This window comes from Hirundo rustica, unplaced genomic scaffold (assembly GCF_015227805.2).
Source record: "Hirundo rustica isolate bHirRus1 unplaced genomic scaffold, bHirRus1.pri.v3 scaffold_315_arrow_ctg1, whole genome shotgun sequence".
NCBI lineage: Eukaryota > Metazoa > Chordata > Aves > Passeriformes > Hirundinidae > Hirundo > Hirundo rustica.
In genome coordinates this window covers 21,632-39,447 of record NW_026690362.1, presented here as the reverse complement: position 1 = coordinate 39,447, position 17,816 = coordinate 21,632, and the positions used below count along the sequence as shown (strand labels likewise).

The 17,816-nt window shown below is 53.4% G+C and overlaps 1 protein-coding gene across 3 annotated transcripts in view; it reads right to left on the bottom strand.

Annotated features, from left to right (window-relative positions):
* Positions 1–1,612: 1,612 nt before the first annotated feature.
* ENTPD4 (ectonucleoside triphosphate diphosphohydrolase 4) overlaps positions 1,613–17,816 on the bottom strand; it is a 16,884-nt gene continuing 680 nt past the window's right edge. The window contains exons 2-13 of one of the 3 annotated variants that reach the window (XM_058424392.1): positions 17,141–17,248; positions 16,276–16,464; positions 15,017–15,222; positions 13,546–13,696; positions 12,066–12,169; positions 11,903–11,962; positions 10,132–10,262; positions 8,019–8,185; positions 6,080–6,404; positions 5,097–5,182; positions 4,066–4,227; positions 1,613–3,030 (exon numbers count right to left, since the gene is read on the bottom strand). In XM_058424392.1, the coding sequence (XP_058280375.1) occupies positions 2,652–3,030; positions 4,066–4,227; positions 5,097–5,182; positions 6,080–6,404; positions 8,019–8,185; positions 10,132–10,262; positions 11,903–11,962; positions 12,066–12,169; positions 13,546–13,696; positions 15,017–15,222; positions 16,276–16,464; positions 17,141–17,148 (1,968 nt within the window). In that variant the 5' untranslated portion in view covers positions 17,149–17,248 and the 3' untranslated portion in view covers positions 1,613–2,651. Of the gene's footprint in view, positions 3,031–4,065; positions 4,228–5,096; positions 5,183–6,079; positions 6,405–8,018; positions 8,186–10,131; positions 10,263–11,902; positions 11,963–12,065; positions 12,170–13,545; positions 13,697–14,615; positions 14,650–15,016; positions 15,223–16,275; positions 16,465–17,140; positions 17,249–17,816 lie in introns of those variants that run through there. The other 2 variants (XM_040053997.2, XM_058424393.1) reach the window with 2 other exon arrangements.

Below are 17,816 nucleotides of genomic sequence, written 5' to 3'. Positions count from 1 at the left end.
CTCCGATCCCCAGGAACTGGGAGAGGCTCTGGCTCATCCAAGGAAAAGGGAGAAGAGGCAGGACCTGAACAGGATGGGGCTGGGAAAGGGGGAGGAAATCCCAGGAAATCCCAAATCCCTCCTCAGCTTTTAGGGAAAACCTGGAGGTGCTGATTCCCCGTGCCAGGGATGGGAACGTGTGAGGACAGGGACAGGGACAGGGACAGGGATGGGACACGAGGAGGGGACAGGGACACAGGGAGGGGACAGGGACACAGGGACACAGGGATGGGACAAGGACACAGGGACACAGGGAGGGGACAGGGACACAGGGACACAGGGAGGGGACAGGGACACAGGGAGGGGACAGAGTGACAGTAACACTGGGATGGGACAGGGACACAGGGACACAGGAATGGGACACGAGGAGGGGACAGGGACACAGGGATGGGACAGGGACACAGGAAGGGGACAGGGACAGGGACACAGGGAGGGGACAGGGACACAGGGACACAGGGATGGGACAAGGACACAGGGACACAGGGAGGGGACAGAGTGACAGTAACACAGGGATGGGACAGGGACACAGGAAGGGGACAGGGACACCGGGATGGGACAAGGAGACAGGGACACAGGGAGGGGACAGGGACATGAGGAGGACACAGGGACACAGGGATGGGACAGGGACAAGGACAGGGACAGAGTGACAGTAACACTGGGATGGGACAAGGACACAGGGACACAGGGACACAGGGACACAGGAAAGGGACAAGGACACAGGGACAGTGACACCAGGATGGGACAAGGACAGAAGAATGGGACAGGGACGGGGACAGAGGGATGGGACAGGGACACGAGGAGGGGACAGGGACAGAGGGAAGGGACAGGGACACAGGAAGGGGACACAGGGACAGTGACACAGGGATGGGACACGAGGAGGGGACAGGGACACAGGGACACAGGAAAGGGACAAGGACACAGGGACAGTGACACCAGGATGGGACAAGGACAGGGACAGAGGAATGGGACAGGGACACGAGGAGGGGACAGGGACAGGGGGACAGTGACTAGGACAGGGACAGAGACACAGGGATGGGACAGGAACACAGGGGCACGAGGAGGGGACACGGACACGGACAGAGGGACAGTGACACCGGGATGGGACAAGGACAAGGACAGAGACACAGGGATGGGACAGGGACACGAGGAGGGGACAGGGACACAGGGACACAGGAAAGGGACAGGGACAGAGGGACAGTGACACCGAGATGGGACAAGGACAGGGACAGAGACACCGGGATGGGACAAGGACAGAGACACAGGGATGGGACAGGGACACGAGGAGGGGACAGGGACACAGGGACACAGGGACACAGGGACACAGGGACACAGGCGGTGCTCCAGGCTCATTCCGCCTCTCTCGGGAGCTTCACGCGTTATTTGGCCCCAACAATGGCACCTCGGGAATAACAATGGCATTTCGGGAATAACAATGGGAATAACCCCGGGAGCGACAATGGCACTCCGGGGAGGGGACAATGACCCCAGGGACGAGGTGTCCCCTTCCCGGGAGCTGCCGGGAAACGATCCAACAAAACACCCGCAGGCCCAGGGCTCATAGAAATCCCACTTTTTTTTTAATCACGGACAAATCGGCTTTCAAGTAAAATCCACGGATTTAAATAAAATATAAATTACCAGAGGAGCCGGGAGAGACCCCGCGCTCCTCCCGCTCCGCTTTTCCAGCTCCTCTTCGCGCTCCTGGAGTTCCTGGGAGGTGTCTCCACAGAAAATCGGGGATGGAAAGCAGCGATCCCGGTGCCACCGCGGGAGGGTGAAGCTTCCAAGGAAAAAGGAGGGAGCAGAAGGGATGGAAGCAGTTTTTTTTGTTGGTTTTTTGTTGTTTGTTTGTTTGTTTTTTTTTTTAATGGAAGCGCAGCGCTGGATGCGAGGGATTTTCCTTCTCCGTCCCGGGAGTGATTCCAGAAGGGAGGGGGAAAAAAATAATAATAAATAAAAAGATCACATCGAATGTCCTAAAAGGGTTTTGGTTTGTGTTTGTTTTTGGAATTTCCCGTTCTTGGAGGCTCCAAGCCGAGAGCAGGGACGGCAACGCTGGAATCCGGGAGGAAAATCCGAGCTCATCCCGGGATTTCAGCCTCTCCCAAAGGTGGGAACTCAACTCATCCTCTCCTTCACACCCCCAAGTGCAACATTCCCAGCAAAGTCTTTTTTTTTTGGCATTTTTCCCTCACCACCCCCCCATTGCTGTCTCCCTGGAATTCCCAAACCTGCCCGGAATTCCCAACTCTGCTTCTCCAAGGGGCAAAAAGAGGAGGAACCCTGAGGCGAAAATGGCTTTCGTTTGTTTGTTTGTTGTGTTTTGTGTGTGTGGATGAATCCTCCATCCACCCTGGAATCTTTATCCCAGGATTTTCCATGGGTGGAGCCCCTCCAACCATCCTGGAGTCTTTATCCCAGGATTTTCCATGGATTGAGCTCCTCCATCCATCCCGGAGTCTTTATCCAAGGATTTTCTGCTGGGGGATCCCCTCCATCCACCATGGAGTCTTTATCCCGGGATTTTCCATGTGTGGAGCCCCTCCATCCATCCTGGAGTCTTTATCCAAGGATTTTCTGCTGGGGGATCCCCTCCATCCACCCTGGAGTCTTTACCCCGGGATTTTCCATGTGTGGAGCCCCTCCATCCATCCTGGAGTCTTTATCCATGGATTTTCCATGGATGGAGCCCCTCCATCCACCCTGGAGTCTTTATCCCGGGATTTTCTGCGGGGGAAGCCCCTCCTGGATCCAGAGGGAAGGGGAGGAGGAGCTGTGGAACATCCGGCGGTGGATGCGGCGCAGGCGGAGCAGGTAGAGCAGGATGGAGAGCAGCACCACCAGGAAGCAGGCCAGGAACAGGAAATGGTTGTACACGAAGGAGAAGCTCCTCCAGCGGGAGTGAATCCCACGGAAATTCTCCTGCTGGATGTCCCTGGGGAAGAGCACAGGGACAAGGGGCACGCCTGGGAGGGGAAATCCCGCTTCCGACTCGGCGGGGATCAAGGCAGGAATCAGAGCTCGTTTTGGGGAGCAGGATCTAAAAAGCTCTAAGCCGAGGCTCTAAAAAACACGAGTTCCCAACCCCAAAATCCTCTCCCAAAGGCTTTTCCCACTTTTTTTTAGAGGATGTCCCAGGAAAAGAGCAGATGTGATTTGGAGGCCAAATTCCGCTCCCAGCTTGGTGGGAATTGGACAGGGCCCAGTCAGAGCCCATTTTGTGAGGGGAGGCTGGATCTAAAAACCACAGTTTGAGGGATCATCACACTCCTCCCATCCCCAAATTCCCTTCCCAAAGGCTTTTCCCAGATTTTTGAGAGCCCTGGGAAAGAGCAGAGGGACAACGAGCACGTCTCAGAGGGAAAATTCCACTTCTGAATTGGTGGGAATCAGAGCCCATTTTGGGGAATAAACTCTAAAAAGCACAAGCTGAGGCTCTAAAAAACACAGGTTTCCATCTCCAAATTCCCCTCCCAAAGGATTTTCCCCCTTTTTTTTAGAGGATGTCCCAGGAAAAGAGCAGATGTGATTTGGAGGCCAAATTCCGCTTCCAGCTTGGCTCAGGGCAGGAATCAGAGCCCATTTTAGGGAACAGCATCTAAACCCCACAAGTTCCCATCCCCAAAATTCCCCTCCCAAAGGCTTTTCCCGGATTTTTGAGAGCCCTGGGAAGGAGCAGAGGGACAACAGCCACGCTCTGGAAGCCAAATTCCTCTTCCAGCGCGGCTCAGGGCAGGAACCAGAGCCCGTTTTGGGGAACAGGATCTAAACTCCAGGATTTGAAGGATCACCACCTCCTCCCATCCCCAAAACTCCCTTCCCAAAGGCTTTTCCCAGATTTTTGAGAGCCCTGGGAAAGAGCAGAGGGACAACGAGCACATCTCAGAGGGAAAATTCCACTTCTGAATTGCTGGGAATCAGACAGGGCAGGAATGAGAGCCCATTTTAGGGAACAGGAGCTAAACCCCACAAGTTCCCATCCCCAAAATTCCCCTCCCAAAGGGTGTTCCCGGATTCCCGGGGTACCTGAGGGGCAGGAAGCGGGTCCTGTAGAGGATGGCGCCCAGGGTCCACTGCACCTCCTTGTCGTAGACCTGCAGCGCCGTCCTCAGGCTCCCGTAGCTCTCGGGGAAGGAAAATCCCCGGTGGAAAACCTCGAACATCCAGGCGGACTTAAAGCACTGGAACCTGGGAGAACAGCGGGATCAGAACAGCGGGATCAGGCAGGAAAAATGGGATCAGAGCAGTGGGATCAGGCAGGAAAAATGGGATCAGAGCAGTGGGATCAGAGCAGTGGGATCAGAGCAGCGGGATCAGGCAGGAAAAATGGGATCAGAGCAGTGGGATCAGGAACAGTGGGATCAGGAACAGTGGGATCAGAGCAGTGGGATCAGAGCAGTGGGATCAGAGCAGTGGGATCGGGCAGGAAAAATGGGATCAGAGCAGTGGGATCAGAGCAGCGGGATCAGAGCAGCGGGATCAGAGCAGCGGGATCAGGCAGGAAAAATGGGATCAGAGCAGTGGGATCAGGAACAGTGGGATCAGAGCAGTGGGATCAGAGCAGTGGGATCAGAGCAGTGGGATCAGGAACACCGGGATCAGGCAGAAAAAACTGGATCAGAACAGTGTGATCAGTCAAGGAACACTGGGATCAGGAACAGTGGGATCAGTCAAGAAACATTTGGATCAGTCAGGAAAAATGGGATCAGAACAGTGGGATCAGGCAGGAGAAAAGGGATCAGGAACAGTGGGATCAGGCAGGAACAGTGGGATCAGGAACAGCGGGATCAGGAACAGTGGGATCAGGCAGGAACAGTGGGATCAGGAACAGTGGGATCAGAAACAGTGGGATCAGAAACAGTGGGATCAGGAACACTGGGATCAGGAACAGCGGGACCAGCCAGGAAGAGCACAGTAAGCCCAGCTCAGCATTCCAACAAGCACAGGGCACAATTACACACGGAATTTTCAGCCTTTCCCAGGTTTTTTCCCCCCGCTCCCAAGCACCCCGCGCCCCGGCAGGAGGAATTCCCGGCGCCATTCCCGCCGCCGCTCACTTGAGCCGGTGCAGATCCGCGTGCGGCGCGTAGAGCCCGCGCTCGAAACGCTCCCGCAGCACCGACCACCTGGTGGCACAGTAATCCTGCGGGGAGAAAAGGGGGGAAAAAACGGGAAAATGGGGAAAAGGGAACCACCCCGGCATCCCTTCCGCGCCGGGGGAGGAGAATCCCACCCCGTGAAACGCGCTGGAGCGGCAGGGAAAACAAAAAATTCCCAAAAAAACCCCAACAGCGGCTTGCGTCGGCAACGAGGCAAATCCCGAATTTCGCGGGAATATTGTGATCCACACTTGGAATTTGGGGTGGAATCGATGTCAGATTCTCTGGGGATATTCAGTAAGGCAAACCCCAAATTGCACAGGAATATTTTGATCCACTGATGGAATGTGGGGTGGAATTAACATCAAATTCTCTGGGAATATTCAGTAAGGCAAATCCCGAATTTCACGGGAATATTGTGATCCACTGATGGAATGTGGGGTGGAATTAACAGCAAATTCTCTGGGAATATTCAGTACGGCAAACCCCAAATTTCGCAGGAATATTTTGATCCACACTTGGAATTTGGGGTGGAATTAACATCAAATTCTCTGGGAATATTCAGTAAGGCAACCCCCAAATTTCACGGGACTGTTTCGATCCACACTTGGAATTTGGGGTGGAATTGAGGTCAAATTCTCTGGGAATATTCAGTAAGGCAACCCCCAAATTTGACAGGAATATTTCTATCCACTGATGGAATTTGGGGTGGAATTGATGTCAAATTCTCTGGGAATATCCTTGGAGGAGAAAATTGTCCCTCTGTTTTTAGGGAATTGCCAAATTGTCTGATTTTCACTTTTGCAGCTTCAGTGAATTCAGGAATTTGGGATCTCTTAAGGAATTTGGGACCTCTCAAGGCAGAGTTTTACTGCAGGATTTTAGGAACAGAACCCTCGTGGAAGTTGTTCCACGGAGGGAATTCCTCCCGGTTCCCTCACCTGCGCCGCCCTGGCGAACCTGGCCGCGCTGTACTCGCCGCCCATCCTCAGCACGTCCTCGGTGCAGTAGTAGAACTCGGAGAATCCGTAGAACTCGCTGCTCTGGAACTGCACGGGCGGCTGGAAGACGCCGTTCAGGGAGCTCCGGGTCTCGTTGGTTCTGTTCAGCAGCGGCTGCAGCAGCTCCCGGCACCGCTGGAAGTCGCCGGTGCCGCGCAGGTGCAGCGTCAGCCCCGCGTGCTGCAGCTCGTCCCGCGCGTCCCGCGGCAGGCACGGGTCCAGGAACGGGAACTCCGGGCTCAGCCCGCTCTGCCTGCCCAGCAGCCTGAGGGAACGCACAGAGATTGGGGAGACAGCTGGGTTATCCACGAAAAGAGCTCAGAAAATTGGGATTTGTGCTGGGTATTTGGTTAGATTGGTCAGTTGTTGTTCTAAGTGGCACGGATGCAGGAATGGGAATTCTGTGCTCTGCCTGCCCAGCAGCCTGAGGGAACACACAGAGATCGGGGAGCCAGCTGGGTTATCCACAAAAAAGAGCTCAGGGAATTGGGATTTGTGCTGGGTTTTTCGTTAGATTGGTCAGTTGTTGTTGTTTTGTTAGTGACACGGATGCAGGAATGGGAATTCCAGGCTCTGCCTGCCCAGCAGCCTGAGGGAACACACAGAGATTGGGGATGCAGCTGGGTTATCCATGAAAAAAGAGCTCAGGGAATTGGGATTTGTGCTGGGTTTTTTTGGTTAGATTGGTCAGTTGTTGTTTTGTTAGTGCCATGGATCCAATAATGGCAATTCCAGGCTCTGCCTGCCCAGCAGCCTGGGGGAACACACAGAGATCGGGGAGCCAGCTGGGTTATCCACGAAAAAAAGCCCAGAAAACTGGGATCTGTGCTGGTTTTTTTTGGTTAGATTGGTCAGTTGTTGTCGTTAGCTGTAATTGTTAATAAATTAAGCACTGGGGAGGTGGGAAGGGAATTAAAATATCCAGTGGGCTGGGAAATATCCCAGTGTCCCAGGCTGCTCCATCCCATCCTTGGGCACTTCCAGGGATCCGGGGGCAGCCAGAGCTCCTCTGGGAATCCCATCCCAGCCCTTCCCCACCCTCACACTGGGAATTCCCTCCATAAATCCAACCTAAATTCCAGCTTATTACTAAATTACAACTTATTACTCTTTATCCTTATCCTCACAACACCCAGGATCACTCCCGTATTTCCATGACCGCCTCCCTCCATCCCAGGCCGCTCCATCCCACCCTTGGCCGCTCCCAGAGATCCAGAGCAGCCACAGCTCCTCTGGGAATCCCATCCCAACCCTTCCCCACCCTCACATTGGGAATTCCCTCCATAACTCCAACCTAAATTCCAGCTTATTACTAAATTACAACTTATTACTCTTTATCCTTATCCTCACAACACCCAGGATCACTCCCGTATTTCCATGACCGCCTCCCTCCATTCCAGGCTGCTCCATCCCATCCTTGGTCACTGCCAGGGATCCAGGGGCAGCCACAGCTCCTCTGGGAATCCCATCCCAACCCTTCCCCACCCTCATATTGGGAATTCCCTCCATAAATCCAACCTAAATTCCAGCTGAACCCACTACTCCTTATCCTTATCCTCACAACACCCAGGATCACTCCCGTATTTCCACGACCGCCTCCCTCCATCCCAGGCCGCTCCATCCCAGCCCTTGGCCGCTCCCCGGTGCTGGAGCAGCCGGAATCCCATCCCAGCCCTTCCCCACCCTCACATTGGGAATTCCCTCCATAAATCCAACCTAAATTCCAGCTGAACCCACTACTCCTTATCCTTATCCTCACAACACCCAGGATCATTCCCGTATTTCCACGACCGCCTCCCTCCATCCCAGGCCGCTCCATCCCGCCCTTGGCCGCTCCCCGGTGCCGGAGCAGCCGGAATCCCGGGCCGGTTCCCGGTACCTGTTCCTGAGGAGGCCGCTGGCGAGGAGGCTCTGCTCGTACCTCGCGCGTGCCGCGTTGCCGCCGAAGCCCAGGAAGGTGGCCACGTAGACGCGGTACTCGTGCCGCGTCTGGTGCGCGTCGCAGCCCAGGTTGAACTCCGCCAGCAGGCTCTTGGCCACCTCCTCCTGCAGCGGCAAAATCGGGAACGGTCGGGCCGAGCTCCGTCCCGAAATCGCGTTTTTTTGGGGATCGAAAATCCGCCCCGCGCCCGTCCCCGTGAGTGGTTTCCTCTCCCATCCGTGATTCCGGAGGGTGATTCCGGAGGAGCGTGGAGTCGTTGTGGTTGGGAAAGGTCTGGAGGTCCTGAGGAGCCGCCTCCATGGGTTCTGTTTGGGTGTTCCCGGGAACGAGAGCTCCCCACGGCCCGGAGCGCCTTTTCCGGTGTTTCTCAGCTTTTTCTAATTCAGGTGTTTGAGGAGTTTTCCTCTGGGATGATCAGCTCCCGCTTTATTTGGAAAAGGCAAGAGTATTTCATTGGGAGAGCAAAAATTGAGGAGTTTTCCTCTGGAATAATCATTTCCCACTTTATTTGGAAAAGCCAAAATTATTTCATTGGGAGAGCAAAAACTGAGGAGTTTTCCTCTGGAATAATAATCTCCCACATTATTTGGAAAATCCAGGATTATTTTAGAGGGGGGAGAAAAACTGAGGAGTTTTTCTTGGGAATGATCATCTCTCCCATATTATTGTTAAAAAAAATGGGATTATTTCATAAGGAGAGCAAAACTGAAGGAGTTTTCCTCAGGGATGATCATCTCCCACATAATTTTTAAAATCCAAGATTATTTCATTGGGAGAGCAAAAACTGAGGAGTTTTCCTTGGGAATAATCATTTCCCACATCATTTTTAAAATCCAAGATTATTTCATGGGGAGAGCAAAAATTGAGGAGTTTTCCTCTGGAATAATCATTTCCCACATTATTAGGAAAATCCAAGATTATTTCATTGGGAGAGCAAAAATTGAGGAGTTTTCCTCTGGAATAATAATCTCCCACATTATTTGGAAAATCCAGGATTATTTTAGAGGGGGGAGAAAAACTGAGGAGTTTTCCTTGGGAATGATCATCTCTCCCATATTATTGTTAAAAAAAATGGGATTATTTCATAAGGAGAGCAAAACTGAAGGAGTTTTCCTCGGGGATGATCATCTCCCACTTTATTTTTAAAATCCAAGATTATTTCATTGGGAGAGCAAAAACTGAGGAGTTTTCCTCTGGAATAATCATCTCCCACATTATTAGGAAAATCCAAGATTATTTCATTGGGAGAGCAAAAACTGAGGAGTTTTCCTCTGGAATAATCATTTCCCACATTATTTGGAAAATCCAAGATTATTTCATTGAGAGAGCAAAAAAAAAAAGGAGTTTTCCTCTGTAATAATCATCTCTCCTATTTTATTTGTAAAATCCAAGATTATTTCAGAGGGAGAACAAAATAAAGGAGTTTTCCTTGGGAATAATAATTTTCCACATTATTTGGAATTTCAAAACTCCATTTATTCGGATTTAAAAACTCGATTTATCCATTTTTAGAGCAGAGCCAAACACGGGGATTTGATGCTGTGTTGTTTTTTTTTTTTTCCCTTTAGATAATTCCCAATAAATTTCACGGGAAGCTCAGCTTGAAAAACTCAGGAATTGCTCCAGAACTCAGTGGAATTGGAGCCATTTACGTCCCATTTGGGACGAAGCAATCCGGTGACGTTCCCAACTGTTAATTCCATTTCTCATGGAAAATTTCAGGAAAAAAATCGTTTCTACGGAAGATTTTTTTAGAGGATTTTTGGGTTTTAAGCCCCGGGATGCGAAGTTTGGACTCGAAGGGATTTCAAATTATCCAAAAAAAACCCCCTAAAAACGAGGGATCAGCGCAGGATTGGAGCGATGGGAACGGAGAGCACAAAAGGAATTTTCAGCTGGCGGAGATCTCGCGCCGCCATCGCCCCTCTGGATTTTGGGGATGGGAATGGAGTATCCCAAAGGACGGGAAAGGAAGGAAAAGGTGTTAAAATCATCCCCAGGGGAGAGGGAATTCCGGGATAACGACGTGCCGAGGGGAGGCGAGGCTTACACTCGGGGGAACCTCGTAGGCGATCTGCGTGGAGACGCCGCCCATGTCCAGGATGCCCACGGTTCTCTTGCGGAAAATGGGATCGCGGCGCTCGCTGCCCGGGATCTGCACCTCCACCACGGCCTCGTCCTCTGGGAAATGGGGAAAAATCACTGGGATACAGGGAACAATTCCTGCGATCGCCGCCTGGGATCTGCACCTCCACCACGGCCTCGTCCTCTGGGAAACAGGGAAAAATCGCTGGGATACAGGGAAAAATCAGTGGGATACAGGGAACAATCCCTGCGCTCGCTGCCTGGGATCTGCACCTCCACCACGGCCTCGTCCTCTGGGAAACAGGGAAAAATCACTGGGATACAGGGAAAAATCAGTGGGATAGAGGGAAATATCCCTGTGCTCACTGCCCGGGATCTGCACCTCCACCACGGCCTCGTCCTCCGGGAAACGGGGAAAAATCACTGGGATACAGGGAAAAATCAGTGGGATACAGGGAAAAATCAGTGGGATACAGGGAACAATCCCTGCGATCACTGCCTGGGATCTGCACCTCCACCACGGCCTCGTCCTCTGGGAAACAGGGAAAAATCGCTGGGAAATCAGTGGGATACAGGGAAAAATCAGTGGGATACAGGGAACAATCAGTGGGATAGAGGGAAAAATCAGTGGGATAGAGGGAAAAATCAGTGGGATAGAGGGAAATATCCCTGTGCTCGCTGCCCGGGATCTGCACCTCCACCACGGCCTCGTCCTCTGGGAAACAGGGAAAAATCGCTGGAAAATCAGTGGGATACAGGGAAAAATCAGTGGGAAAATCAGTGGGATAGAGGGAAAAATCAGTGGGATATAGGGAACAATCCCTGCGCTCGCTGCCCGGGATCTGCACCTCCACCACGGCCTCGTCCTCTGGGAAACAGGGAAAAATGGCTGGGAAAATCAGTGGGATAGAGGGAAAAATCAGTGAGATACAGGGAAAAATCAATGGGATACAGGGAAAGATCAATGGGAAAATCAATGGGACACAGGGAAAAATCAACGGGATATAGGGAAAAATCAGTGAGATACAGGGAAAAATCAATGGAAAAATCAATGAGATACAGGGAAAAATCCCTGCACTCCTTTCCCAGGATCTGTAGCTCCACCATGACCTTGTCCTCTGGGAAAGAGGGAAAAATCTCTGGGATACAGGGAAAAATCCTGGGGTTTCAGCCACAGGAGCTGCTCCTGGTGGCTGTTAAAGCTCCAGGTGGGAGCGGAGCCAACCCAGCCCCGGCAGCAGCTGCCAACATCTGGCTGGAATTGCACCCCAACAGCTGGAAACGCAGTTCCCGGGGCTAGAATTGCACCCCAACAGCTGGAAACGCAATTCCCGGGGCTGGAATTGTACCCCAACAGCTGGAAACGCAATTCCCGGGGCTGGAATTGCACCCCAACAGCTGGAAACGCAGTTCCCAGGGCTGGAATTGCACCCAACAGCTGGAAATGCAGTTCCCGGGGCTGGAATTGCACCCCAACAGCTGGAAACGCAGTTCCCAGGGTTGGAATTGCACCCCAACAGCTGGAAACGCAGTTCCCAGGGTTGGAATTGCACCCCAACAGCTGGAAACGCAGTTCCCGGGGCTGGAATTGCACCCCAACAGCTGGAAACGCAGTTCCCGGGGCTGGAATTGCACCCCTACAGCTGGAAACGCAGTTCCCAGGGCTGGAATTGCACCCCAACATCCGGCTGGAATTGCATCCCCTGGAGCCCCCCAGGTGCCCCTCGGGTCCTCACCATCGTCCGTGTGCTCGAATCTTCCGAGGACAAAGTTGATCCCAATCCACGCATAGACTCCTGCAGGTGAGGGAAAATACCCAAAAAAACCCCAGGAATTTGGGAATCCAAACACTTGGGATTCCTGAATATTTCCCAGGTGTTTTTCCAAGGGTCCTCCTACCTTCCTGCTTCCCAGAAATCACCTCGGCGTGGGAGTCAGAGAAGAGGAAATCGAAGTGCACGGGGATGTCCGTGAGCAGATCCTCCAGGATGGCTTTTTGCTGGCTGCAAAATTCCATGGAAAAAGGGATTAAAAAAGAGCCAGGATTGCTGCTGGTGGTGCCTCGAGTTTTAATTTCGTGTATTTCAGGTTCTGCGCTGCCCAGGCGCAGCTCTGAGCTCACACTCAGGGTCACTCAGCTCTCTGCACACAGCAGCGACACAAAACAAATCCTGCTCCTGCTGCACACCAAGGACAACTTTCAGCCCCAAAGCACAAACAGCGGTGGCTGGAGGGAGGAACGAGAAGGATGGGAGCTCACAGCCTGGAGCTGGGATGGGACAATTAAACACCAACGTGCAAATGGAACAAAACTTATCAAAGTGTGAGACCTCGTGACCATTTGTCCATTCTGTGCCCATTTTGGTTCCACCTTGGGTGCAGCCCTGGCCATGCTCTTGTCCTGCCCAAGCTTTTCCCTTAAAGCCCTTTCAGTAAATCTCTGCTTTATTCTCCAGCTCTGCCCAGTCTCTGCTCCAGCTCAGCCCTCCCAAGGCATCACCAGAATTCCCAAAAAACCAAAAAAGCAGGGAATTCTTGGAACCCCGGGCAACCTTTCGCTGTACACGGATGTAAAGGCTTTGCCTGAACCTTTCCAACCATCCCACATCCAAGCACAAAACTGCAGGAAGATGTGACCAAAGCTCAGAATCCAAGAAGGATCGTGGTTAAATGGTCCTGGGCTGGTTGAGCCTCACACCAGTGCGGGGAGAATGTTGAAAATAGGTATTTTTGTATTTATTGTCATCACTGTTATCACATTTGTGCCTCGGTGTGTCCGACAGAGCCGCCAAAGCTTTTCATGGTTCCAACAAGAGATGTTGGAGCCCTGGGCACGGAGAATTCCAGAACTTTCTGTGCTGCCAGGCTCTGACCCCCCAGCAAACCCTGCACTGACCCGAGGCCGTGGAAAAGGCTCCAGAATGGAGTGACAGCGCTGGGATCGTGGGTGTGTGGTTGGGATAGAAGTGTGTGACAGCACAGGGTGCAGAACTGAGAGCTGAAGGGTTCAGAACACAGGAACAGAGATGAAGCGAGATGGAGGATTTAGGGCGGAGGCTGAGTCCTTCTTTTTCACCTTCTCCTTCCTGGCTCTGGGTGGGATTTTGGAATTGGGGAGAAAAATCCGCATTGCGGGCCAGGGGTGTTTGGTTCTTGGGTTAAAAGTGAAAATAATTCAGGTGTCATCTCACAATTGGACAATTTGTGCTTAAAAGACCTTGGAAAGAGAGACAGAGCCATTTTCCACTTTGTTATCAGAACTCACAGCTTGTGAGACTGTAACACAGATAAGAATTAATCAACACCTGAGTCTCTCACTAAACTCTGCCTCTCACTCAATTTTCTGGCAGAAAAGGGGACAAGAAGCAGCAGGAATCACCTCTCGGGCAGGATCCTCATGCCAGCAGTGCACAGGATGTAGAGAGGAGTCTCCTTGTGCTTGGGGCGCGGGACGTGCTCGGCGGCGAAGCTCAGCAGCGGCCGGATGTAATCGCTGACCTTGTCGGGAGAGCCGGCGAACTCCGAAATCCCTGGGGAAAAACGCAACGCTGGGACTGGAGCAGCTCCGGCTGAGGAATTCCCCGGGAAAATCCTCAGCAGAGGAGCGAAGGAGGCAAAGGGAGAGCGGGGAATCGGCTGGGAAAAATGCTGGAGTTTTCCAGCTGCTCCTAATTGCGCTTCCCGCACTCCAAAGCGGCTGGATAAAGGATATTTCCTGGGAAAATTGGCTCCACATGGGAATTTCTCCAGGATTTCCATTCCTAATTGTGCTTCCCGCACTCCAAAGTGGCTGGATAAAGGATATTTCCTGGGAAAATTGGCTCCACATGGGAATTTCTCCAGGATTTCCATTCCTAATTGTGCTTCCTGCACTCCAAAGTGGCTGGATAAAGGATGTACCCAGGTGGAGCAGCTCCAGGTTTCTGTGGGATCGGTTTGCAGGGGGTTTGAGGCTGGATTGGGGCAGCAGGGAGAGGTTTCTCTGTGAGGCAGCTCCAGGAAACCCCTGGTGATGAAAATCAAAGCAGCTACTGGGAAAAACAGGGAATTTCCCCGTGAATTCCTCTCCTAACTCTGCTTCCTGCACTCCAAAATGTCTGGATAAAGGGAAATTTGTTGGAGTTGTCCCACACTCACAACATGGAAATATCCTTTAATCCAGTCACTCTGGAGCGCGGGAAGAAAAGCTAGGAACGAAAATCACGGAGAAATTCCGTGTTTTTCCCAGTAGCTGATTTGAATTTCATCACCACCTTTTCCTGTTGCTTTCCCATGGAAAAACCTCTCCCTGCTGCCCCAATCCAGATTAAACTCCCTGCAAACCAATCCCAAAGAAACCTGGAGTTCCCCACTCACGACATGGAAATATCCTTTATCCAGCCACTCTGGAGTGAAGAAAGCAAAGCTAGGAGAGCAAAATCTGGAGAAATTCTCTGTTTTTCCCGGTACCTGGTTTGATTTTCATCACCAGGGGTTTCCTGGAGCTGTCTCACAGAGAAACCTCTCCCTGCTGCCCCAATCCAGCCTCAAACCCCCTGCAAACCGATCCCAAAGAAACCTGGAGCTGCTCCACCTGGGAACATCCTTTATCCAGGCACTTTGGAGTGCGGGAAGCACAATTAGGAATGGAAATCCTGGAGAAATTCCCACGTGGAGCCAATTTTCCCAGGAAATATCCTTTATCCAGACACTTTGGAGTGCGGGAAGCACAATTAGGAATGGAAATCCTGGAGAAATTCCCACATGGAGCCGATTTTTCCCAGGAAATCTCCTTTATCCAGCCATTTCGGAGCGCAGGAAGCGCAGTTAGGAGCTGAAACCTTGGAGGAATTCCCCGTTTTTCCCGGTACCTGGTTTGATTTTCATCACCACGGGTTTCCTGGAGCTGTCCCTCATCTGCTGGATGTCCAGCAGATCCTTGGGGTTCCCGTTGTGCCGGGGCCAGCAGTACACGAACACCCTGGAGCCGCTGCTGCCGCAATCCACCACGATCCCGTAGCTCAGGTTCGGGTTCCCGGTGTCCGTGGCTTCCGTGTCCGTCGCCCTGGCCAGGTATCTGGCGGCGGGGGGGGAAAAAAAAAGTGGGAATTGCGGCAGGGAATTCCGCTGTGGAACGTCCACTGTGCTTTCTGAGCGTCAGGAGCAGGCTCCATGTCCTGTTTTCCATGGAATTCCCTCCCTCTCATCTGTGGGATGTTCTGCCCCTGCTGCCTCCAGAGCGGGAACAGGGAGCAGAGCAGCATTGCCCTTTCCTCCAGGCTCCATTTCCCTGTTTTCCATGGAATTCCCTCCCTCTCACCTGTGGAACCTCCAGTCCCCCCTGTGCTGTCTCTGGAGCAGGAGGGGAGAGCAGAGCTTTCCCCCAAAGCTCCCTGTCTCCCATGGAATTCTTTTCTCCTTTCCCCAGAGCTCCATTCCCAGTTTCCCATGGAATTCCCTCTCACCTGTGGAATCCCAGTTTCCCATGGAATTCCCTCTCTCCCACCTGTGGAATTTCCCCTCCCGGCCGTGATTTCCCTGCAGCAGGAGTGTTTCCCATTTCCCCACAGCTCCATTTCCCTGTTTCCCATGGAATTCCCTCTCTCTCACCTGTGGAATCCCAGTTTCCCATGGAATTCCCTCCCTCTCACCTGTGGAATTTCCCCTCCCGGCCGTGCTTTCCCCGCAGCAGCAGCAGGGCGCAGAGCAGTGTTTCCCATTCTCCCACAGCTCCATTTCCCAGTTTCCCAGGGAATTCCCTCCCTCTCACCTGTGCAATTTCCCCTCCCTGCCATGATTTCCCTGCAGCAGGAGTGTTCCCATTTCCCCACAGCTCCATTTCCCAGTTTCCCATGGAATTCCCTCTCTCTCACCTCTGGAATTTCCCCTCCCGGCCGTGCTTTCCCCGCAGCAGCAGCAGGGCGCAGAGCAGCGTTTCCCATTCTCCCACAGCTCCATTTCCCAGTTTCCCAGGGAATTCCCTCCCTCTCACCTCTGGAATTCCCCCTCCCGGCCGTGCTTTCCCCGCAGCAGCAGCTGGGCGCAGAGCAGCAGTGAGGACACCTGTGACTGTTCCCCCTTTACCCACAGCTCCATTTCCCAGTTTCCCATGGAATTCCCTCCCTCTCACCTCTGGAATTTCCCCTCCCGGCCGTGCTTTCCCCGCAGCAGCAGCAGGGCGCAGAGCAGCAGCGTCCCCGCGGCGGCGGCGGCCCCGAGCAGCAGCAGCTGCCGCAGGGACGCGTTCAGGACGCGGGGACAGCCCCCGGGGGACAGGCTGAAGTGCCACGAGGCCGGGAGCAGGCAGGAGATGCTGATCCTGGAATCCAAAGGGAGAAAGGAGAGGTTGGAGCGCTGGGCTTGGGGCTAAACACGGGGGAAATTCCAGCCTGGAGGGGCTGGGATGGAATTCCCAGCCCTGCCCCATCCCCGGGAGCGGCCTGGGATGGGGAGGATGGAAGGATCCCAGGGGATTTGCTGGGTTCGGGGCTGGAGCTCCTTTTCATCTCCTGGATTTCTTCCAAAGTCTCAGGAAAACTCGAGCCGGAAAGGAGGGAAAAGCCTGGCTTGGGATTGAGGGAATGGAAATCCGGGAATGATCCCAGAGAAGTCTGGGGAGATCTCAGGGCAATTCCTCAGGGCTGAAAGGGGCTCCAGGAGAGCTGGAGAGGGACAGGACACAGGGAATGGGAAAGAGGAGATTTAGATGGGATTTTGGGAAGGAATTCCTGGCTGGGCTGGAATTCCCAGATTTACTGTGGCTGTCCCTGGATCCCTGGCAGTGCCCAGGGCCAGGCTGGGATAACCTGGGGCAGTGGGAGGTGATTCCCTGCCATGGCAGGGGTGGGATGGGATGAATTTAAGTTCCCTTCCATCCCATCCCATCCCATCCCCAGGTTCTGTCCTGGGCTGAGCGGGCTCAGGACACCATTCCCAGGCTGGAATTCGCTCCAAAGCCATCCCGGTTTCTCCGGCAGTTCCTTCGGGATCCTCACCTGCCCATGGCGGGATCGGGGCGGCGGCAGGAGCTGCTGCAGCCTCAGCCCGTGACCTCGGAGGGGCCGGGAATGTCCGAGCTTCCCTGAGCCATCCCCGCTCCGCTCCTGCGGGAAACCGAACCAGCTGAGCCCGCCCTGCCCGGGGACATCCTGCGGGAATAGCCCGGCGTGGATCCGCCCGTCCCAGTGCGGGCTTCCCAGGAATGCAGGAACGCGAAGGAAAACGGGAATTCGGCGTTGGACCAGCCGGGGCAGGGTGGGAGGGGCTGGGATGGAATTCCCAGAGCAGCTGTGGCTGCCCCTGGATCCCTGGGAGCGTCCCAGGCCAGGCGGGGACAGTGGGAGGTGCTGGGGTTTGAGCTCCTTCCCACCCAAAGCAGCCCGGGATTCTGTGACCCCTGACACGACCAAACATCAGCAAAATTCCAAAAGAATTGGGATGGAGGGAATGGGATAAAGGGAATGGAATGGGATGGAGGAATGGGATGGGGAATGGGATGGGATGGGGAATGGGATGGAGGGAATGGGATGGGGAATGGGATGGGGAATGGGATGGGGAATGGATGGGGAATGGGATGGATGGGATGGGATGGGATGGGATGGGATGGGATGGAGGGAATGGGACGGGGAATAGGATGGGGAATGGGATGGGGGAATGGGATGGGGGGAATGG